At 36.7% G+C, this 24,969-nt stretch overlaps 1 protein-coding gene across 3 annotated transcripts; it reads right to left on the bottom strand.

Annotated features, from left to right (window-relative positions):
• Positions 1-899: 899 nt before the first annotated feature.
• LOC117322304 (WD repeat-containing protein 37-like) lies at positions 900-24,762 on the bottom strand. 3 transcript variants are annotated; one of them, XM_033877139.1, is made up of 12 exons: positions 24,708-24,762; positions 17,314-17,566; positions 15,587-15,657; positions 14,214-14,330; positions 13,167-13,352; positions 10,434-10,642; positions 8,383-8,443; positions 6,645-6,830; positions 4,817-4,955; positions 4,489-4,623; positions 3,629-3,743; positions 900-2,842 (listed from the first exon to the last, which is right to left on the bottom strand). In XM_033877139.1, the coding sequence occupies exons 2-12, from the start codon at positions 17,454-17,456 to the stop codon at positions 2,720-2,722; spliced, it is 1,485 nt and encodes a 494-aa protein (XP_033733030.1). In that variant the 5' UTR covers positions 17,457-17,566; positions 24,708-24,762; the 3' UTR covers positions 900-2,719. The 3 variants fall into 3 exon arrangements, with proteins under 3 accessions (XP_033733030.1, XP_033733032.1, XP_033733031.1); XM_033877141.1 differs by having other exon boundaries at positions 10,467-10,642; XM_033877140.1 differs by having other exon boundaries at positions 13,167-13,349.
• Positions 24,763-24,969: the final 207 nt, after the last annotated feature.

Below are 24,969 nucleotides of genomic sequence, written 5' to 3'. Positions count from 1 at the left end.
TTCGCCCCAAGGACGTCAGAAAAGCTCTGTTGTCCGCCCTAAGGACGTCAGAAAAGCTCTGTTGTCCGCCCCAAGGACGTCAGAAAAGCTCTGTTGTCCGTCCCAAGGACGTCAGAAAAGCTCTGTTGTCCGCCCCAAGGACGTCAGAAAAGCTCTGTTGTCCGCCCCTAGGATGTCGGAAAAGCTCTCTTGTCCGCCCCAAGGACGTCAGAAAAGCTCTGTTGTCCGCCCCAAGGACGTCAGAAAAGCTCTGTTGTCCGCCCCAAGGACGTCAGAAAAGCTCTGTTGTCCGCCCCAAGGACGTCAGAAAAGCTCTGTTGTCCGCCCTAAGGACGTCAGAAAAGCTCTGTTGTCCGCCCCAAGGACGTCAGAAAAGCTCTGTTGTTCGTCCCAAGGACGTCAGAAAAGCTTTGTTGTCCGCCCCAAGGATGTCGGAAAAGCTTTGTTGTCTGTCCCAAGGACGTCAGGAAAAAGTTTGTCTTTTCAAGGATGTTGGAAAAGCTTAAATTTGCTGTTATGTGGTGTACACAATGGAAAAGAGTAATATCTGACAGAGATTCCGATACCTATGATTATATGTTTACAGATCTACTGCAAGTCGGAAATTTAGTCACGTTAGTTATCTATGTAATACTGAAGAACGCTGCATCATCTATACCTTTTGAGATCTAGGTACCTGAAATTTGCTCCGGTACACAGATGTTCAGAAAAAAGTGAAAGTAATACATCATCATACGAGTTCCTGCAGTAGGGTTCAAGGTGAAAATAAAATTTAAGATCCTTTTTTGCAACGAAGATGAAAATCACGACAATTACCAGAATTCTAGCTGGTCCTTCAAGATGAACATAAATTTTACAACATTTGAATTCCTGCTAAATCACAAACAACAACACTAACATTCCATCAACGGGTTTAATGAGCACTGTACCGTACAGTAAAATGATCCATTACATTATGTTAGTAGTAAAATACAGTTCCAGTGATGTCTGGGTTTCTCAGCACTAGTCTCACTCACTAGATTCAAGCACTCAGGTGATCTTGATCTTGACAAACAAATTATACATAAATAATAGTTTACATGATTCAATGTTATCCTCTATAATTATGATATATAACTAAATTTGATCAGAATGATATTTTTGTTCTCAGTTAACCAATCTGACACTGTTATTTTTATTTTGCGAAGAAAAGAATGAGAGATTTCCTCTGCTTCTCTCCCCTTCTAGAAATACAAGTACTTACGAGACAACAAACCCCATAAAATGAGCACCATTAAATGTCCCTATGACTAGCATTGCCTATTGGATTATTATATCACAAAATTTCTTTATAGGATTCTACAGATATTTTGATTTCATCAAACTTGAATCCATACGAAGCTACCAAGCTTGACCTACCATTAATTTAATAAATTCAAAAACAAACAAAAACAAAACAAAAAGAACAGATCTGGAGAAAGAAAGACCAGAAATGCAACATTACAGATATTACATGAACGTTATTGGTCATTAATTACAATATCCTGTATGTTGTATTGCACATATCTTTACCCCCCCACCCCGCATTATTAGCCACTAATATTCACTAATGGAATAATTTTCCATGAATATTCTGTGAAAATATCTTGATAAAGCCATGAAAATGTGAAAAATCTGTGAAAGTAGACATGAAAATTTATACATTATTTTTCATAGCCACACGAAGAAACCATGAATTAAAATTTGCATGGCCTTTTCACGACTGCAATTTCCTGGTGTTTTCACATATTTCATGGCTATATTTCCAGTAGTGATTATATATATTACGTTTAAGAGTTTAGGTGACCATAATAGTTCAGACAAGTGGAAATTTCTCTTTAGCCTAGTGGTACAAGTATAGAGAAGTCACTAGCTGAAGCCCCCCAGCACAGACAGGATTTTTCTATCACACATGTATACTGGTCTGTACCAAGTCTGCCCACAATCGGGTATCACCGAACAATTCAGACTAAATTTACACATACAACAACAACGGTACCATAAGCAACATTCCGTATGTAAGTCTATAAATAGTTGTATGTACACATCTTATTTTTTACCATATTAAACCTAAAAAGTCTACTGGGAACTTAGGATAATAGCAATTATAGAGTTTTTCTATTAAAAAAAATTTCCACAAACACTAGCCAGTATAGACACTAATTAAGTCTTAATTAAATTGGGGGAGGGGCACTCATTAAGCCATCTACACTACTGTGAACATCTTAATTTTAATCCATACATTTATGAAATTCCTACCTCTAAAAACTCTACAACACTGTCACATTGTCAATTGACCATAAACTATGGAAGTATCTTGGTGACCCCGGTAATAATATCTCACCATCCCATCCGATGTCCTTATTCACAAATATTCATCTTATCACAGTGAACATCCTGAAGATATCTATTTCAAATCCACATCGCATGTAACTGCATTATATACTGTTGATTCATCTTCACTTTGAGAGTTACCTCCCTTATGTCAATCCTTATACACACACAACTTTTCTTAAAGAAAAGAAACAACTTTTCAAAGGTTCAATAGCTTATTGACTTGCTGATAACAGTTGCAGCTGCATGAAAAGAACTCGGAGTACGAACGTAATTCTGTCTTAAGATGTTCGTCTCCGAAGATTATCTTCCTTCTCCTGGTTGTACATGTTATGGGTTATGATTTCCATCTCGGAAGGAACTCTGTTTATTCCTTATTGTGTATGTTGATGTTCCAGCCAAACACCTGTCTGTCAAAACCACAGGTGAATAAGTTGCAGATGGGGTGATCGTCGGCCCACGCCACGGCTGTCACCATCTTTGTGTGACCCTGAAATATACAAAACAGTTCCTTAGAAGAAGTCATCTCCCCTTCAAATATCCTCACAAACTTAAAAAACACTTAATCTCATGCAACGATTTAATACTTCCAGTAAAACCAAAACCCGTTCGCTTGAGTTGTAAGAGCAGTCACTGAAAAAATTACCTCAGACTTTTTCTCTGTTAGGGAAACATCTTTTTTAAATGTAAATGTTAAAATCCCTTTACCAGGGGATAATTTATGCCTAGTTCAGTAAAACCCTCGACCATTATGAACTATTTTCTTTAAAAGAAAAGTTGATGATTGAAAAATGAACGATAGATTTATAAAACTCACATAGCCATAAAATCTTTCAGAAACTGTCATTGAATTTGAAGCTTTAACGAATACTGTAAATGCGGTTATTTTCGCGGGGTGTTATTTTCGTGATTTCGTAAACTATACATGTTAGGGTAATTTTTGCGATCGATTCACCTTCGTTTGTAGTTCGAGATTATGCAAATTGATATCAAACAATACGCACGGGGGAAAGTTTTGCGATCAAAAGGACTCCGTGTAATTAGCGTAAATTTCCCCCTCGGGTAAATTTCCACATTTACATTAGTACATTATTCCCCGTAATTATATCTTACATTTCTGTCTTAATCTGCATACAGATACATCAGTACATATACTTGTATAAGATTTTCTAATCCTGTTATTAGTTATGTATAGAACAAAATCTCAATTTTTCTACTTTCACAACCCTTCCAGTAGATTTGTTACTCGATAGATTTATTAACTGCCGTTAATTACCTGTCTGTTACTGCGAGGTAACCTTCCAATTCTGTTACCGTGGATATCATACAGACGGATATGCCTGTTGTCATGTGGAATAGCTATGGTGTTATGTGCCTGGGACACAGACAATCTGAAACACAGTTGAATACAGTTTTAAAGATTTAGTTACTTTTCCACAACACTGATACAATACAAGGTGGTTCAGTGGTTACACACTCCCTTGGCCTACATGACAGAAAGTGGAAAGGAGTCAGTGGGCCACATTGGCGTTCTCCAGGTACTCCTGTTTCCTTCCACATTATGACCACTTGCACACTTCCATCCAGACCAAACACTAATGATTCAACACAAGCAGCTTATACAGGGCTTTTTCTGAGCCAAATTCCCAAAATTTGCAGTTTATTCCTGAAAACAATCCATCCCAATTCACCAATTTTCTTCCCAAAATGAGACCAAAAGGCCCAATCCCAAACCAGTGAGAAAAAGCCCTGTAATATTTCACACCAAGGACTCATAGCATTTTTAAATATGTGTACACATATAAAGATACCCAGACGCCATTCAATTTTATTTCCAGTCAATACCCACATAGTTCAAGATTTTCAAAATATGTGTGTATCATCTAAAAAGTTATATTGTTCTGTTCCATAAGTAAAGCAAAATAATTTCTTTTGACAGCATTTTAAAAGTAGTGTCTTTGCCAATGTTCAAATTAATTAAACCATTATACTTTAGATAGGTTATAAGAATGTTTTTTATCTGAAGGAAATCCTTTTCTTTGACAATATGAGTTATGTCCCTTGCTTCATATGCAAGGTTGACCCGAGTCACTCTGTATTTAAACTGGACCTCTACTTGCTGTGTATATGACTTACCTATTGACAGATGAGTCTGATCGGATGGCGGAGATTGGAGATCGCATGTTCTTGATGTCCCACACCTTAATAGTGCGGTCATCACTACCAGAAACAACTTTGTCACTTCCTGCAAACACGGCACTTGTGACTGGTCTACAAAGAAAATTAAACACCAATGAATTCCTGTTTGAGAAAAATCTGGATTGTCTTCAATAAAAATTGAAAATTAAGCTCTTCCATTCATTTGATAAAATTACATACCGGTATCTCTTTAATAACTAGATTCTGTTGGGACTTTACACAAGCGAGGAGGATAATATGATTAAGGTGTGATTTGGAAACTTACTGCGTGTGACCTTGGAAAACATTGACCAGCATATTTGGGTCTCGGAAGTCCCACAACCTGAAGGTCGTGTCTTTGGATGAAGTGACCACCATTCTCTGTGTGGGGTGGGCCCGTACCTCCGTCAGTTCTTGGTCATGACCTTTTAACACAGAACATCAACTCTGACAATATCTTGTCATGTCAAAATACTTTAACTACATATTGAAGTATGGTTATTGAACTGAGAGACTGAAAAATGCTCAAATCTCTTGCCTCTTCAGGTAGTGCTACTGACACACTAACAAAGACTTATGGCCCGTAGAGACCAATATGGTAGATTTATATATTCTTTAACCTACTGGGGGTGGGACAGGAATCTCAACTAAGGGGAAAGACCGAGTGTTTGGCAGCTTAAGAATCTTACATGGAGGGTTGAGATCCCTCGAAGCCTCAGCTAAGTATTTGGCAGTTTAAGAATTTTACCCAGAGGACTGAGATCCCCTGAAGCCTCAGCCTATTGTTTGGCAGCTTAAGAATATTCCCTGTAGGGAGATCCCCCGAAGCCTTTGCTGAGTGTTTGGCAGCTTAAGAATCTTACATGGAGGGTTGAGATCCCCCGAAGCCTCTGCTGAGTGTTTGGCAGCTTAAGAATCTTACATGGAGGGTTGAGATCCCCCGAAGCCTTTGCTGAGTGTTTGGCAGCTTAAGAATCTTACATGGAGGGTTGAGATCCCCCGAAGCCTCTGCTGAGTGTTTGACAGCTTAAGAATCTTACATGGAGGGTTGAGATCCCCCGAAGCTTCTGCTGAGTGTTTGACAGCTTAAGAATCTTACATGGAGGGTTGAGATCCCCCGAAGCCTCTGCTGAGTGTTTGGCAGCTTAAGAATCTTACATGGAGGGTTCAGATCCCCCGAAGCCTTTGCTGAGTGTTTGACAGCTTAAGAATCTTACATGGAGGATTCAGATCCCCCGAAGCTTCAGCTGAGTGTCAGGCAACTTAAGAATCTTCCCCGGAGGGTTGAGATTCCCCGTCTCACTCCCACGGTTGCAAGTGATTATATTTTGCTCTTTTCCTGTAAACTCCTCTTATGTAGATCTATCTAATATTGATGTTACATCAACGCAAGGCGATGTTGATGTGACATGACTGAATTAGTGTGATGTCATTGTATTGTTGCTGTGATATCTTGGTATCACCATGATGTCATAAAATTGTTGAGAAAGTGCAAAAATAATATGATAATTTGTTTCAACCCTAGGGTGAGATAAGAAAATCAAACATCGGTTTGACCAGGGTAAGAGAAAGGGTATTCTTCTACACTTCACAGTTTCCCTTTGATCACACATGCAATTACTCTGAAAACGTGACTCAGGACGACTCATTATTTCATGCAGTGTAAGTAAATCACAATCGAGTGATGTCAATAATTTTGTAGCATATTCCACATGTCATCCATGGCATTCACTCAACATATGATATATTTAGTGACAGGCAAGTGTGGGAGAAATATCATCAACCACATATGATATGTACTCTCCAGAACCTATTAAAAATCTGGGAGACTCCACCTGTCTGAAGGCTGAGGCAAAAAAGGAAAAGAAAGAAAACTAGAAAATGTCTGCGAGACAAATGCAGCCGTTGCCACTTGACACCCTGAAACACAGTTTGGTGAGGATCGCATCAGCAGTTTCTGAGATTGGCTAGTTATATTGCATCAGAACGGGACGGGATGGGGCAGGACGGGACAGGACGAGTCGGCCATGGGTAACACTGCATGTCCCTCATTTTATGGCAGGCATAAAAACATTTCTCTTAATTTCATATTTAACTCAATTTGTTGGTTATACCTGTTAGAGTATTGATTTGTTCTCCGGACTCAGCATCATACAAGATGGCTGTCCTATCCCATGATGCTGTGATCACCTGACCTCCATCAGCCATCCAATCAGCTGACACCACCACCCCATTGTGTCCAGTCAGCTCCATTGAAGGTGTTCTCAGCGAGCTCTCCTCGGGAGTCGACTCGAGAAAGTCTGTCCAAAATAACAGAAAGAGATTGTATAGAAGAATGGTTGGTGCTGTTCAAACTGTTTATATCTTTAAATATCTAGGTAATTTGTGGCTTAATAACAGAGACATATCAATGCAATACATAACTCGTCTAGTTTTATGTTGGATCTATAAAGTAAGATATATTCTCACCTTTGAGCCCATGTCTGGTAATAAGCCCACCCATAGGTATTTTTTCTCACCTTTAAGACCATGTCTGGTAATAAGCCCACCCATAGGTATTTTTTCTCACCTTTGAGCCCATGTCTGGTAATAAGCCCACCCATGGGTATTTTTTCTCACCTTTGAGCCCATGTCTGGTTATAAGCCCACCCATGGGTATTTTTTCTCACCTTTAAGTCCAACGTCAGGTCAAAAGTTCACCTATGGGTATTTTTTCTCACCTTTAAGGCCATGTCTGGTAATAAGCCCATGCATGGGTATTTTTTCTCACCTTTAAGTCCAATGGTCGGTCATAAGCCCACCCATAGGTATTTTTTCTCACCTTTAACCACATGTCTGGTAATAAGCCCACCCATGGGTATTTTTTCTCACACCTTTAAGACCATGTCTGGTAATAAGCCCACCCAAAGGTATTTTTTCTCACCTTTAAGCCCATATCTGGTAATAGATAACCATGGGTATTTTTTCTCACCTTTAAGCATTTCAAATTCAATACACTTCATTTCAATATTTTGCTTCTGACAAATTTGTCCTTTTTTGAGACAGGGATTACAGGTTGGCCTCCTGGACTTATTACAGCATACAAGTGGTAATTAAGCAGGTCACTTTCATTTAAAGACGTCTTCGCCCTTTAATTATTCAATAATATTAAAACAACAAACTCTTATCACTATGCTTCGTGATAAAAGTCCAGATGGATCAACACACCGTCACAAAAGCATTAGACTGAAGCCTTTACGGCAGTAACACAAATAAAATTTCAGATGTCCTCTGTTCATATGCATTGTGCCCCACATCTAAACCTCTCGAGAATGTTTTCAGGCCTTGTCACATATTACCAGCGTAATATTTCCCCTGCTACCAGATCAACCCCTCCACCCTCAAGAGTTTTACAAACTCCATTCCCCAGTGATGCTTCTGATCAAATTTGGTATGAAGCTATTCTGATTATTCTATTTTCCCCCTTTTTGGCCCTACACTTCAACCTCCAAGAAAGCCGTCCTTGTAGTTTACACAACATAGAATCGTTGAGTTGACTACTGAAGTTTAAAAACCAAGCTCAGTTTACATCCATCACTCTTACTGTAGGATTAGTTTTCAACTTTTATATTTAATGGAATAACAGACCCGTGCAATGCCTCAGAGTCATGTTTATACAATGTTGAATAACTTTGTTACACTACATATCAGACCCACACACACAGGACAGTTCAGTGATACAGATTAACAGGGATGTGACCAATAACAACTGGTATTATGTGGGGAACACAGTAGGATCAGAAGTCTAGATATGTGGTGTTCTGATGTGAGGCATTCTGTTTGTCAACATTTGATTCCCATGAGTTATTTTACCATCAACTGAGTCCTCTTTCTCAGATCCATCCAGGTCATCTTCTCCCGAGGAATGGGATCTCTGTAAGAGATGTCAAGGTCACATATAATATGATACATATATTTCTATAGATAACAACTTCTTCTCCAAGATTTCTGAATAACTAATCACCTCATATGATACATTGTTATTGAATGTCCAATAAATTTTTTTTTTTTAAGTCGAGAGCTATTTTTACTTCTTTACCATACTGTTTATCTCTAAAGAAGGATGTTGACCCTAATGTTTACCTTTATAGAAGGGATGTTGACCCCAATGTTTACCTTTATAGAAGGGATGTTGACCCCAATGTTTACCTCTATAGACGGGATGTTGACCCTAATACTTACCTCTATAGAAGGGATGTTGACCCCAATGTTTACCTCTATAGAAGGGATGTTGACCCCAATGTTTACCTCTATAGAAGGGATGTTGACCCCAATGTTGACCTCTATAGAAGGGATGTTGACCCCAATGTTGACCTCCATAGAAGGGATGTTGACCCTAATACTAACCTCTATAGAAGGGATGTTGACCCCAATGTTGACCTCTATAGAAGAGATGTTGACCCCAATGTTTACCCCTATAGAAGAGATGTTGACCCCAATGTTGACCTCTATAGAAGGGATGTTGACATCAATGTTTACCTCCATAGAAGGGACGTAGACCCCAATGTTTACCTCTATAGAAGGGATGTTGACCCCAATGTTTACCTCTATAGAAAGGATGTTGACCCCAATGTTTACCTCTATAGATGGGATGATGACCCCAATGTTTACCTTTATAGAAGGGATGTTCACCCCAATGTTTACCTTTATAGAAGGGATGTTCACCCCAATGTTTACCTTTATAGAAGGGATGTTCACCCCAATGTTTACCTCTATTGAAGGGACGTTGACCCCAATGTTTACCTTTATAGAAGGGATGTTCACCCCAATGTTTACCTCTATTGAAGGGACGTTGACCCCAATGTTTACCTCTATAGAAGGGATGTTGACCCCAATGTTTACCTCTATAGAAGGGATGTTCACCCCAATGTTTACCTCTATAGAAGGGATGTTCACCCCAATGTTTACCTCTATAGAATGGACGTTGACCCCAATGTTGACCTCTATAGAAGGGATGTTGACCTCAATGTTTACCTCTATAGAAGGGATGTTGACCCCAATGTTTACCTTATAGAAGGGATGTTGACCCCAATGTTTACCTTTATAGAAGGGACGTTGACCCCAATGTTTACCTCTATAGATGGGATGATGACCCCAATGTTTACCTTTATAGAAGGGATGTTGACCCCAATGTTTACTTTTATAGATGGGATGATGACCCCAATGTTTACCTTTATAGAAGGGATGTTGACCCCAATGTTTACCTCTATAGAATGGACGTTGACCCCAATGTTTACCTCTATAGAAGGGATGTTGACCCCAATGTTTACCTCTATAGAAATGATGTTGACCCCAATGTTTACCCCTATAGAAGGGATGTTGACCCCAATGTTTACCTTTATAGAAGGGATGTTGACCCCAATGTTTACCTCTATAGAAGGGATGTTGACCCCAATGTTTACCCCTATAGAAGAGATGTTGACCCCAATGTTTACCTCTATAGAAGGGATGTTGACCCCAATGTTTACCTCTATAGAAGGGATGTTGACCCCAATGTTTACCTCTATAGAAATGATGTTGACCCCAATGTTTACCCCTATAGAAGGGATGTTGACCCCAATGTTTACCTTTATAGAAGGGATGTTGACCCCAATGTTTACCTCTATAGAAGGGATGTTGACCCCAATGTTTACCCCTATAGAAGAGATGTTGACCCCAATGTTTACCTCTATAGAAGGGATGTTGACCCCAATGTTTACCTCTATAGAAGGGATGTTGACCCCAATGTTTACCTCTATAGAAGGGATGTTGACCCCAATGTTTACCTGTATAGATGGGATGTTGACCCCAATGTTTACCTGTATAGAAGGGATGTTGACCCCAATGTTTACCTCTATAGAAGGGATGTTGACCCCAATGTTTACCTCTATAGAAGGGATGTTGACCCCAATGTTTACCTCTATACTAGGGATGTTGACGTGAGCCCCCCAGATGTGCGCAGTTTGATCCCCAGAAGCTGTGAGTACCAACTCCTGTGCGGGATGGAAGCGGATGGAGTTAACAGAGCCTTGATGTCCCTGGTACTGCAGCAGGCACATTCCGGAGTGAATACACCAAACTCGGGCTGTGTGATCTGTCAAGTACGTACACACAAAGTTAACAACATATTATACTGTTTACCCTGTACTGTATTTCATGGTTGCCAAAGTCGGACCTGGTTTGCTGGTATTAGATAGATACCACATAACATTCTAAAGATGACACATCTAAACATCAGCGTATACATGTAAAAAACATTATGATATAATTAATAGTCCAGTGTTTGTACACAGAATGGGGCTTTCTGATTGGTTGAGATTTTTTTTCATACATCTATGAAAAAAAAATCAGAAAATGGCGCGAAATAAGTGATGTCACAATACGGCCATTGACATTGCGTATTGATTTTTGAAAAAAGAATCCCTTATAAGATCAGTTAAATTGTACATAAAAAAAAAATATTTTAATTTTGAAAATCAATTTCAAAAATTAATCATAAGCGTTGATGTCAATTATTTTTTAGTTTCATAGGGGTAGGAAAAAAAATTTGTTTGCAAACTTTTGTAAGAATCCGCTGCGGATTCATACAAGAATCCGGTATGCGGATTCATACAGTCTGCAAACAATTTTTTTTTTCACACCCCAATGAAACTAAGAAAAATGACATCAATGCTTAAGTAAATCTATAATCTATTATTAGCTGGGTATTTATTTCCACACTTTAATGACCATGGATAAAACAAAATTAGATCCGCCACATACCAACTATAACACAGTATTCTAGTTGAATCTTAAAGAATATATGTCAATAGGTGTTGTATGGTCATTTGTAACTTTGCTACTACAGTGGACCCGCGATAATCCGGACGCCGATAGTCCGGAAAACTCACCGTCTGGACGGAAATGCACGGGAACGGATTTCCGTAACGTTATTTGTACTCACCAGTCCGGAAATTCGGATTCCGATTCCGGAAGCCCATTTTGGGAACGGAACGTACTTTTCATTAGTAAATTTCCCTCAATAATCTGGACGATTTTTTCACCACGAGGAGAAAAAAAATGTCGGCGCAAGTCACCCGTGTCGACAGCTGTACAGACTGTCGCTTGACACTGTGCGTAGTCATAGCGACCGCTGCCAGGTCATAGCCCCGGGTGTTTACCTGTGTTATAATGTGTAGCTTTTGTTTTTATAACTTCTCTAAGACCTAAATGTTAGGGTATTAAAGGATTTTATAGTATAGCCTGGTCTTGCTTTTATCATCTTGACGTACAATATCTATGATAGTTATTTTACAGACGGCAACTTTTATAAGAACACATATTGCTATTTTGTAGTTAGCAAGAATTTATGCACAAACTTACAGTACGTGATACGATAATTAATCAATCTCAAATACATGTAATAAATTTATGATCGGTAATTAACATCATTAACACTTGTATTGGGTAAACACGGATATTGGCTTGTAACACCGTTACGTGAAACGACGACTCATTGAAAGATGCATGTTATTAATTACATACACATTTACGTATTAAGCAGTGATCACAAGAACTGGGTTGATTACACACAAATTAGTCGTCGTCTGATACTTAACTAAGCGTCACATTGTTAAGTGAATACAGGTTTAATAATTATCGGACATCTTGGGTAGTTCTCGCTGGTGTTGCGTACTTTTAAATAGATAGCTTGGGGTTTCTGGTACGTAAAAATCATAAAAAAACATGGACTGACGGTAAGTTGTAAAATCCGGGTCTTTTATTTTAAGGTATTTAACGTTTGTAAGTTCTACTTGTCTGTAAACCTCCGGGACGTGACACATGTGTGTTGTTTGTAGGTCACATATGCCCGCTATAAATAAAACAACTTTCACTTTACATGTTCTTATAAAAACGTAGTTTATTGTTTACTTTCTACAAAACAAAACAAGAATCATATCAGAAACATAAGTATATTTATTGTTAAAAAGTCTGACAAATTAGACGTGTTTATGAAACGTCCCGGATTGTATATAATCAAGGGAGATAACTCTTACACGACAATTTTTTTGACCTGGTAGACGAAATTCGGCAGTCCGGAAAACTCGTAATCCGGACGGTTCGGACTGGGAACGAAGGTGTTTGGATTATCGAGGGTCCACTGTATGTGGAGTCTTAAAGCAAAATTTTAGCTAATTTCTTCTTTTTGGGGACCTGCCCCTTTGTCTCCAGGGGGTCGGCCCAGCCTCATTTATCGGAATCGTCATCCATCCCTCCAAATGACGCTTGATTCCAAATTTGGTTAAAATGTGCATTGGCATTAAAAAGTAGCATTTTGAAAGTAAAAGTTCATGCATGGCACATGGTGGGTGACACCAGAAGAAGAGTGCTGGACATAGGTCATCCTGACTCTTTGGGTCAGAGTTATTTATAAGTGTGTCTGTTTCAGATGAAAAACCATTTGTTGCAGGATGTCTAACTAAAGTCATTCAAACAGACAGACAAAATATATCAAGGAAAAAGAAACCTCCAGTAAACTGAAACATTCTTTTCATTATAAGTATATAAAGGACATTCAATATCCATATTTATGTTTCCAGGGATCTGAGAGTACACATCGACTGAAGTGTTTAACTTGCCTGCAGAAGCTGTGCCGATAAGCTGTTGATCTGACCGAGCAACTGTGACTTCCCAAACCCCATCTCGATGTCCTCGGTAGTCGCGGGCAACAGCGTAGATAGGAGAAGGGTTACGGAAGCTGGACACAATCTTACTGGTCGATACTTTATAGGTAGATTTTATCTTCTGAGATATCTGACTGGCTGCTGGAAATAAAAAAAATGTTAACTAGTACAAAATCACAAATATATCAATTTAAATAAAAGTTCTGTTTCTTACAATTACTAATTTCGACTGATTTATTTAATTTTAATTCTAGATTTCTACTTCAAATCACAGTTTTCAGAGTTATAATAATTTCCATTTATCAGTCCAACACTGAATCTTAGTATGACTTTGTTCCATTAACAGAGACTTGTGTTATGTGTTGTTTTTTAATAAGAAATCTATGAAGTTCAAAGGCCTTCGTTTGACATACATGATGTCTACCGCCTACCAAATAGTTTTCTGCAAGTTCTCTTTTTGACAGTACAAATTCCTTAATAGGATAATTAATCATTAACTGCCTGGCTATGGTATATATAGTTGTTATAAATGACATAACTTTGCAGGCAAACACCATATTGTATGTTATGAGAGCAAGGCAGTTAAATGTTTACATTTATATTTCCCACACTTCTGGCTGTATTATTTAGCTTCTAATTCAATTAAAACCTAAGTAATTTATTCATTGATAAAACAGCCATTTTGACTACATGATCCCTTAGATAGAACAGCCCTATCGACAGCAAGATCCCTCAGATTGAACAGCCATTTCTACGGTTAACTATTGGTGTCTGTAGTTACAATAATGACATCATAATCAATGCACAATGGATTTCATTAATAGTCCTTTAAATCCCACATTTTTCATGTTAGTTTATAAAGTGGCATTGTCCCATAGATTTAAATATATATATATATACATATGTAAACGTAGATGTATCAGTTTATATATTTATACGCTGATGAAGGTTGCTAGGGTTGGAATACCCAGAGATTCTACCACGACACCTAACTCGACTCACATCGCTTGGGTTTGTTGACCTCGAGGTGGTCAGTAGTGTCCTGGTTTTCAGACGCTGGTTTTTCTCCAACAGAACAGACTTCCAGACGTTCGGTCAGCCCCTCTACACGGTCTTGTACTGTAACAGATCTCCTTGCATTATTGCAACAGATCGATAGGAAGTTCAATAACTAAGATATATATAAAGGTCAATTCTGTTTTGTATCATCATTAGTCAAAGTCAAAATTATACAACATCAGTTCAAGTTTCTTTGCTTTCACCTGTTGTTTGTATTCAGCTTGACACCTGTCCTCATATAACCCTGACAGTTTGTCCTCATTTGACCCAGTTAATTTGTGTCCCCACTAGACACCTGTCCTCATATGACCCTGTCTGTTAATTTGTCACAACTAGACACCTGTCCTCATTTTACCCTGGCTGTTAATTTGTGTCCTCACTAGAAACCTGTCCTCATTTGACCCTGACTGTTAACTCGTATCCCCACTAGACACCTGACCTCGTATTACCCCGACTGTTAATTAGTGTCACGACTAGACACCTGTCCTCATATGACCCTGACTGTTAATCGGTGTCCCCACTAGACACCTGTCCTCATTTGACCCTTGACTGTTAATTCCTGTCCCCACTGGACACCTGTCCTCATATGACCCTGACTGTTAATTCCTGTTAGCACTGGACACCTGTCCTCATTTGACCCTGACTCTTAATTCTTGTCCCCACAAGACACCTGTCCTCATATGACCCTGACTGTTAATTGGTGTCACGACTAGACACCTGTCCTCATATGACCCTGACTGTTAGTTGGTGTCACAACAAGACACCTGTCCTCATATGACCCTGACTGTTAATTGGTGTACCCACTAGACAACTAACCTCATATGACCCCAGCTGTTGCAAAGATGTTAAACCAACAAACAAACAAAAACAAAAAAATCTAGGCATGATCAACAGTTCTGTTCTGTATCATTGATATTTAAGCATACTAAAATGATATTTGATATTGGAGAGTCCTGCCACACCAGGTACAGACCGGTCCTGGCGTCTGGCTTCCTGTACAGACTCCTCGCCATGAAAGGTTCCTTGTCCCTAGGTAGTACTGCTCCATCAAATCGTTAAAGCATGCCTTCTGAGGTCTTCACAAGTCCTCACTTAATATTCATCAAATATTCATATCCACTTCTCACAGAACCTAGCTTGCTTCTAAGCAACCAATACACAGCAGTCAGGTGTGAAATATTTACATAAGTCTGTACTTTAAGTTATTGTATGTCTGCGGGAGACTTTTCCAACAAGCGGTAACTGTATATTTCTTTTATAGAGATCACATGTACACTATATGATAAAAATCTGGCCCACTATATAGATATACTTACATGCTAAATTTTCTGCATACAAATTCTCAAATTCCCTTTCAATTTCTCTGAAAAGGTCATTCAGTCTTCCCCTGTAAAAAGAAATATTCCGTTAAATTAACACAACTTATTAATTTTGAAAATAAATGAAGCAGATTAAATGTGAATTACAAGAAAAGGTTGAGCAGTATTAATCTCCACAGAGAACTGAAGATATTAAGCAGAAAGCAATTTTACATTCAGAGAACAAGATTATGTGACCTTGACCTTTGTTCATTGGATGTGAGACTAACCCTTGGCAACCACTTTTTGTAAGGAAATAGTGTATGGATCAAGTGTTTTAGATCAATTGGACATTAAATTACTGTGTGGATACTAATTTTTTTATTTAGAAAACACGTAACCTTGACCTTTAGGCATGAAAACTTATTCCACCTAATTAAGAAATCATCATCATCATCATAATCATCATCATCATCTAAACCTTAATCTGATGTATTGCTATGTACCTAACAGTGCAACCCAGGTGCAAAGTTTCATCAAAATCCACTGTCTAACTAAAGAAGTCATACAAGTGATAATTTTGTTTTGTAATATGTAGTACAATTTTATCACTGAGTGAAGCACTGTGAGATTGAGGGTAAACAGACCTAGAGCATACTTAAATGGCCTGCAGTTGTGTGAATTCTAATCCCTATACTCTTTGACAACTGTACATACTCTCATTAAAAATTTATAAACCACCTATACTCTTAACACCCATACACAAGATCATTGAAAATTTATAAACCAAACTTCCATCATAATTGTGTTGTTGCCCTACATGTATAGAGACCATGCAGGTCGATGGATTCTGTTTTCATTATCACCGATCTGTTTATAAGGTATATTTCGGCTACTTTTGGGGATAACAAAATCAATGGAGAAGAGTCTGCTCTGTCTCATAATTTCTACAATACATGCCTTAATTTTTCTTCTAAGCTCTTTGTACAACTGTAAAACTTTAACCATCGAAAATATCATATTGGCTTTTTTCATATCTCAATATCAATTTAACAGTGAATCACCTGCAGTAATACATGTACATAGTTTTACGAATACATCTGACTTACAATCTAAATTAAGATCAACACATCACAGAAATTTAAAATGATTCCCTTGTCCATATATATACTAAAACCAACTTTATAGTCTGTTCTATGTTCAGCAGGCTATGGGTCAGTTAAATTAGCATTACTTACAGTCTCTGTGTTATACAAAGGTAAGTGTCATTACTCTACCACCTAAGGATCTTTAATGGATGATATATACATCTAATTAATTATTCATGTGACCTTCAACAGGTGTCAAGGTCATTCATTTACACAAACCTGATGGCTACTCTTCCCGATATACTACAGCCGAAGGACGCGTTAAAGTCTCTTTATCATTCAGAAGAAATTATTTTTAATTTTCTAACATATTTAAATTTTACCCTGATCAATTTGAAAATTGGTCATTCTTTTGAACAAACTTGATAACTGTTAACGGCAGTATTCTGATGATCAAATATCATCACCTTTAATTTAGTATTCTGGAAAATAAATAACATCTTCAAGATCTAATAAAATCTCTAAGAAATGAACTCCATATCATAGCTTTCTGCCAACTAGATTAGTTAGGTGAGCTTCAATTAGTATTACCTGAACAATAAAATGATCCTACTTAAAATATTTGTGTTAAAAATTGTGACAGATTAGTACACCTACCTGACACCAGGGGGCAGCAGTCCATCAATGTCCGAATCGTATCTACTCATGATGGCTTGAGAGTTGCCATCGTCCTGTCTTGTCCCTGCTCCCCGTGCACCAGCTTTCACTTTCATTGACTTCCCAACACTGTCAGTCGGCATGCTCAAATCTGATTGGCCGAATTGGGATGTGATCTCGCACCTGATTGGCCCACCATTAGAACGTCATCGACACCACAGGATCACAGCAGACTCTCACCTTTTGACAGCAACTGTAATTTTCAACAGTTTAAAAATTCATGGCCTGCCAGCGACAAGAATATATATGGCATGGTATAGTAGACAACAGAGCTGAGATAGGCCTCTGGAGGAAAGCAGGACAACTATAGCAGTATAAGTCATCATGGTCACATCTCAGCTAGACTCAACAGCAATTCTTCACATATATCATCAAACATGTATGATGTGTATCATAACAAACACATATCTCCAGATACAAGCATCTCACTACTATATATATAACACAGTATAAAGTTATATCGCTAGCATCTTTTAAGTTTTTTGCCCTTACATATACGAAATATGTAATCATATTTAGATTGTTTGCCATATAAATCACTGGAACAAATTAAATAAGATGCTTTTTGAAGTTTTGATTAATTAAGAACAGGAAAACAACGTTAGTTTTTGGAATACATTTTAAATTGGTACAGATTTGACAGGTTTTAACTACTATATCTAAATTAAGAGACTATAAATATCAAAGCTCAGGTATATATGGACATGGATCATCAAATTAAAAAAAAATGGTAAAGATAAGATTCTAATTAGTCAGGAGACAATTTAGACAGGTACGCAATCCAATGTATTGCACTTGGAAAGAGTATATATATATTTATATATATAATACCCGGTATGCTAAGGATCTGCTGACAATGGCCAAATCACCATCAGTATCCAAAGAATGCCTTTAATATTTTTTTCTGAATCCTTACATTTGTAATATGTTGAAATGTATGACTTTGAATTTGAAATAAAATATGGTTTAAACTAAAGAATGCCTTTCAACAAGCTATCATCATCATTTTAATTAGCTTCGTAACTTTAATCCAAATGTGACATTATAAGCGTGATTGAGTTCAAAGGTCACCGAGTACAACTACAAGGTAGATAGTTCATATCCCTCACAAATATTCCTCATCCTGCAGGACTTTTTTTCATTTGTGTGTGATGAGGCCTTTTTGTCTCATTTTGGGAAGAAAATTGGTGAATTTGGAAAGATTTTTTTTAGGAATAAACTACAAATTTTGTAAGTATGACTTATATATGAAAAGATTTCAATTGAAAATGGGGTCCATAAACGGCCCCGAAAAGTCCTCATAAAAAGGCCTGCGCTGAAAACATTCATCTACTGTAAAAAGGCGGGGAAAAGACCTACTGGTTATGATGGGAGCAGTATTGTAACAGGCAAGCACTTTGTATCATTTTAGGTAATACAGTGGCTATTGATTGGCCAATACTTGAGGTATGTTCCAGAGGCAATTACAACGGCTAAGCATTGATCAGACAGCGCTTGTGAGTGCTCCAATATTGATGGTGTTCAGAGATCTACCCAAGATTACTCACAGTTGTGGAAGACCAGGCAACAAAAAAGTCTACACACTTTGTTACAAACTTGTAGGTTTCATTTCCTGTGTAAATGTCAGAGTTAAGATATTGGATGTATAGGAACTGAAAACTCCTACAGACTAAATCTGATCATTATCGACACACTGCTGGCAAAGACTTACTCAATATATATCTTTAATGTCCCATCAAGCTGGATACATATACAATAATGTATACTGTCTGTCGCTCACACATTATTTAGACTTTGTACATGTGTCTATTTTTTAAAAGAATTTTTTCTTCAGAATGCTGTTTTTTTCTATTTAAGGTTTTCCTTAGAAGATCAAATTAAATTTTGAAAAAGAACAATAGAACCCATGGAGGTCTTGGCACCACAATTGTATGTTTCTACCCTGTTATGTACATTGTAGTTTGGACTATTCTGTAATTTTTTCTTCTTTTCTTTTTTCCTTTTAATTAATGATCTTGTATTTTCTTGTCAACGGACATAATAGCTAGAACTTTTTTTTTTTTAATTCAGTCTAAAAACGTGGAACCTAAAATTGAAATTTGTAGATATACATCAAGTCCATGTGAGAAATTAAGAAATAAAATTTCAAAATCCGATATGGCCACCAAGTCAGGATCTGCTATTTTGTTTTTTTTCCTGATTAGTCTCAAAATTGAACATTTACAAGAATGCTAAGGTAGGAACCAAGGACATCTACCTATAGCTACATATTAATTTGATAAAGATTCTAATGAAAGTCTTTTTTGACAGAGTAAATTTTGGGTTGAAAATCGACAGGGTGTTATTCAAAGTCAAATTGATGTAGTTTGATCTTGATAAAGGTAGGAACAAATTTCACTTTTACTGAATTTACAAACAGGTCCCTTTTTTTACAGTTTTGAATGAAATTGTTGAATATAACTGTGGTCTTTTTTAATTGCTATATGCTTTGAGTGCATATTCATGTCCATCTGAATGTTGAATTTCACTTGTACATGTGTACACAAATACCTTTAGTTTAGATCTAATTCTCCGGAGCTCTGCCACTGAATAATCAATTGTTATCTATAATTTAACAGAGTTAGCTCATAAAACTTTAGTTATAATCACAAATGTCTTTACCAATTAGCCAGTCATGGAAGCTATAATGAAAACAAAAACCTTGCACTTTTTTTGTTTTTGTTTATATATTAGTCTATGTATTACATCCAAATCTAATGAACAATGTTGGTCTATTACCAATAGAAATCATAATTATAAGCTAGGACTAAAAATGAATGAAGACGTATGTTTACGTTTGAATGTGCAGCAACATTCTTAGCTGTTAATGACAAACAAACTTGACTAACATTGAAACTTGAGTTAATAGGAAAATCAGATGCACACCAATACCTGTGTTCAGAACTAGTTTTTGAGAAAACATCAAAACAATTTTATGGCAGAAGAATGTTATGAAGAAGAAAAATCAATACACAATATAAGATACACCAGATGAGCCTTGCTTCATCCTGTAAGTCAGACTATGGACACAGTATACATAACTACAAATTTGATGTAAAAGATAGATCTAGCTAGATCGACTGAAGTTGAGATGCACACATTTGGATCTATTCAAGCAAGAAATAAAAGGATTCAGAATTTTGATGTAATTTTTATGAAATCTGCGAGAAACCATTAGTTGGATGTATATATACACACAGACAAAATAGGGTCTACCAAGTAATAAAGACAGTATGGTCCAATATAGGTACTGGATTCTAACAAAATAAGGTTTGTTGGATGTGTAAATAAATAAATTAAAATAGATAATTGGTCAATCAAGTAGATTGACAAACTTACATGGAAACCAGGCCCTTTATCGAGACACAAGAAAATCACAAACGATGACATTCTATCAAAGAACATTAAACAGTTTCATAAACTAAGTAGATAATTATAGTGTGTATATTATAATATGAGGCAATTTTCTCACCACAACAGATTTTGTACTGGTCACCTATCATGCCTTATATAATTGCATTGGCACTTAATTATATATATACATGTAGCATACACGTAAAAGGAGCAGGTTGGTGTGAATGTCGCTTGTACATATAGTGTTAAATATGCATGCCAGGTCTCTGTAACTGACAGCAGACGTGTCCACCATGAATAAATCAGAGAAGAGGAACCAGTACCTTATATTTATCTGTTAAGAAAGCAATAAACCTTGACCTTTGTCCACAATTTGATTCCAATTAATTTTACTTAAAGTCATAACAATTGATATAACTATAAATCATTTACATTTACCTTTGGTTTAATTGGGTGACCTAATTTTTGCCATGTGACTTCAATTAAGAGTCCAATCAAGTCTGTTCCACAATGCCATTACAAAACTATCCATCAGTTAAAATAACATGTACATTTGACCTTGACCTTTGACCACATGCCCTTGACCTTAAGTATAGAAAATTATAGAATAATCACTTCTCCTTAATGTGTCAATATGATTTTCATTGCCCCATTTGGTTTTTATTGCCCCTGACTGAATTTTACCAGTAAACCAAATTGAATTGTACATGTGACTTTGACTTTTACCAAGCTTGCTGTCTGTTACTTAACTTTGTTTTATGATGTTCATGTCATAAATAAATTTCAAAGATTTGAGTTTAATACTGAATCCAAGATCACTTCATAGCAGTCATAAACAGACAAGTGAGGAACAAACACAGAATTGAATTAGTAGATGATTATTTGTGAGAAGCTATTTAAACAAAATGCAACCATACAGGAGAATTCCTCTAGGTATATTCAAAGAATGGGCTTTTCATTGGGAAATTATTTAATATTAATGCAAAATTCCTAAAACTTGCTATGTACTCATGAACATTTCTATTTTCTTTCTCAATTTACCGATTTGCTCCCTATTAATTCCTAAACTTGCTATGTACTCATGAACATTTCTATTTTCTTTCTCAATTTACCGATTTGCTCCCTATTATGAGACAAAATTAATTCTAAATCAGAAATAAAACTGAATTTTAAAAGGTACTTATTTAAATCCTTTAGATCTTTGAAATATGTTTATCATATATATAATTATTATTTGTACAGTGATAAATCAACATGCAAGTCCCTATACTTAAAACTTTGATGCTGTATGCACTCACAGAATTTCAGGAAAGAAGTTAGATTTAACATTGTGGGATTCAATGTTTTTAGCAATACAGTTGAAAAAGGACCCAATAAAAAGATTGATCACTTCATGCATAAACTTAATTAACTAGACACACAGGATTGAGTTAGTAGAAATCATTTAAGCAGCAGGATGTTTTCTCCTGGTTTGTCCAAACATGCACACCAATATACCAAATTATGCCATATTTGAAATACATATCTTCTATACTAGTTACTGATGATGATCATTATGGGTATCATGTTTAATCCTTCTTCAAATGAATTTCGTTTCGTTTGTCGATAGTTTTGAAATTTGTACACGGGTGCAGTGTAGCATGTCGCACGTGCTTTCAGTGCGTGTTAGCATTCGACGAGATCGTACACAGCAGTACGGATGTGTATTTTTCCCCCCTTCAGGTTGGGTGGGTGGTAGATATCGTAGAGCTTGTTTAATCTCGTTTTTCATTTATTGTATTTGTGTATTTTTCTAACCATTGGTTTTTATGTTTGTAGAACACATACTTGAAATACAGTGTAGTATTCCTATTCCAGTGACAGCATTTTTTCATTGTGACGTTCAGGAATGTGTATTGGACTGGATAAGTGGACTTGTTAAGTGCATTCCTGAATATTCATGTTAATTCGTGTTGGTTTCTAATCGTACTTGAAACACTGCTGTACACGTGTCTCACATGCTATTAAATTGTCGAAAAAGTATTTGGTTTATGTTTTCATTGAAAATAGATACGAAATGATTTATGTACGGATGAGGAACGAAGGAGAACATAAGTAGAATTTTACAATGTCAGTGCATCGTTTGTAGTAAGGCAACCAGAGTTACAGACCTTAGATCAGGGATATATCAATTCACATTGAAGAAACAGATAATATTGATCTCGGACTAATAGAAGCCAGATGGCTGTATGTACAAATTGTAGTAAAAATGTTAGAAAAATAATAACTTAACCATGTATGACAAAAATCTTTCAATGTATTTTTAATGAACGCTTCAATTTTAATTCATTCTTTGAATTAATCAAATGTATTACATGGGTGGGATATCTTCCTGGGCAACATTAATATCTCTCTCTGATCTTCCTTTCCTATCAATCAAGTCTGCCAATGGCAACCCCGCCCTCTCATCATCATCATCATCATCATCATCATCATAGCCAAGCATAAGCATGAGCCTCTACTTTTGTCATGACCCCATGCCATTTAGCAATTTCAGAAGAAAAATCACTATTTCTCAGAAATCTAAAGGGTAAAAAAAGTAAAAATTTGGCATGTCACTTCTATCCCATGAGTCAAATCTTTCAATTATGGAAGTCAAAACCATAACTCTCAGGATGTAGAAAAGAAATGTGTCTAACGGAATTTGGATATGGATTTGAAAAACCAACCAATGCATCAAAATACCAATCATTAATATCTTTATATTGTACCAAGATATATTGTTTTCCATTTTCTATTGAAATTATAACCATCTATACAGATGGAATATATAACACATATTTGGGACTAAATGGGTGTTTTGGGGTAAATAAATATCTCATTTATCCATATATGTATTAGGTACTGGTAGGTGTTATGTCACACCCGATTTTATTGTTTTCACTAAAATCTTAGTGACACCAAACGGTGTCAGAGAATTCCACGTTTTCACATAGTAGTGCGCTCATGCCCTGTACTAGACATACATGTAGTATCAGGGGCCAGAGGAAACTCAGGCTAATGTGAGGCTAGCTAGGGACCTGTCAGAAATCAAATTCTTGGGGCCAGATGAAACTGGGCAATGTATAACATGGGAATATCAGAATATGAAGGATACACCGACATCCCAATGGATGTAAAGGTCAAATGCTAAAGCCTTCAAGATGCGTGTGTTATCATATATGTAAATTAAACTATGTAGCCATACAGACTTATAAATATTTTTCGGCATAGCCGTTTAATTTTCTTTTGGCCCCGGATATGACGCGACAGGTGGCGTTACTGGTCAAGATAAATTATGTGATTGGTCAATGTAGCGGTAAATGCAAAATGCAGATATGCAGTTAAAAACGAAACAAAGATAAGATTGAAGCTGAATAAGTAGATTATCTTTTTAAATGACACATTAATAAAATAATATTCCTGATTCAAATGCAGTCTTATAATTACCAAAAATGATTAATTCAAACTGATATAATTTTGTTATTCGTGCTAAAACGCTTTAGTTCGTTAATTTATTTCACCATCACTTTTACATTAAAACCACCAGCATTAAAACTATGCCGTTTATCTTTTTCAAAGATATTTCTTGTTTTGGACTTGACTTGTTCTTCTCCATGTTTTCAACTTTTTATATGGGCTTCCCTTGGCCTGATCACGAAATGTCAGATTTTTAACGAGGATGATGCGTTGGGAGTTTCTAGCGCTTCCTCTCATATGATGACACCACCAACCCTTGTGTACAGAATCCCCGTGGTTATGAACTGAGCTGCACTGATCATGAATCATGTTCACTGATGTTTTACATGAGTGTCGACCTAAACATGATGCTGTTAATGAAGAATATGAAAGCAGTTGTGCTAGTCGTTTGCACAACAACACAATAATTCTATATTTCAAGATAATAAGTCTTAAAAACATACTTAGCTAATACTGATCAGCTCCTGTCAAACAGCAAAACGGAAGTTCGGATTTACCACTTCCGGTATAAATAAATTAGTATAATAACCAACGCGGAGATGGACCGGATGTTTTTTTTTTAAACTTCAATTTTGATATTTATAACAACGTATAACAACATATAACAACATATTCAACGTTCGTGCTAGCAATAACTTGAAATTCCAAGTGTTTACGTCTTTGTTCTGACTGACAACAGCATGTCATACATCTAATAAGAAAGAT

The sequence above is a fragment of the Pecten maximus genome, chromosome 2 (genome assembly GCF_902652985.1).
Source record: "Pecten maximus chromosome 2, xPecMax1.1, whole genome shotgun sequence".
In the NCBI taxonomy this organism is placed as follows: Eukaryota; Metazoa; Mollusca; class Bivalvia; order Pectinida; family Pectinidae; genus Pecten; species Pecten maximus.
The sequence above is the reverse complement of the archived record's forward strand: the minus strand, read 5'-3'. Positions and strand labels throughout refer to the sequence as shown.

Bases quoted from the DNA above. Each gene is read 5' to 3' on its own strand.
- LOC117322304 (XM_033877139.1), bottom strand. From the start codon at position 17,456: ATGCCGACTGACAGTGTTGGGAAGTCAATGAAAGTGAAAGCTGGTGCA. The intron at 14,331-15,586 runs GTAAGTATATCT...GATCTGTTACAG, and splicing joins GTATGCAGAAAATTTAGCAT to TACAAGACCGTGTAGAGGGG. The intron at 2,843-3,628 runs GTAATTAACGGC...TGTATATTTCAG, and splicing joins TACCTCGCAGTAACAGACAG to GGTCACACAAAGATGGTGAC.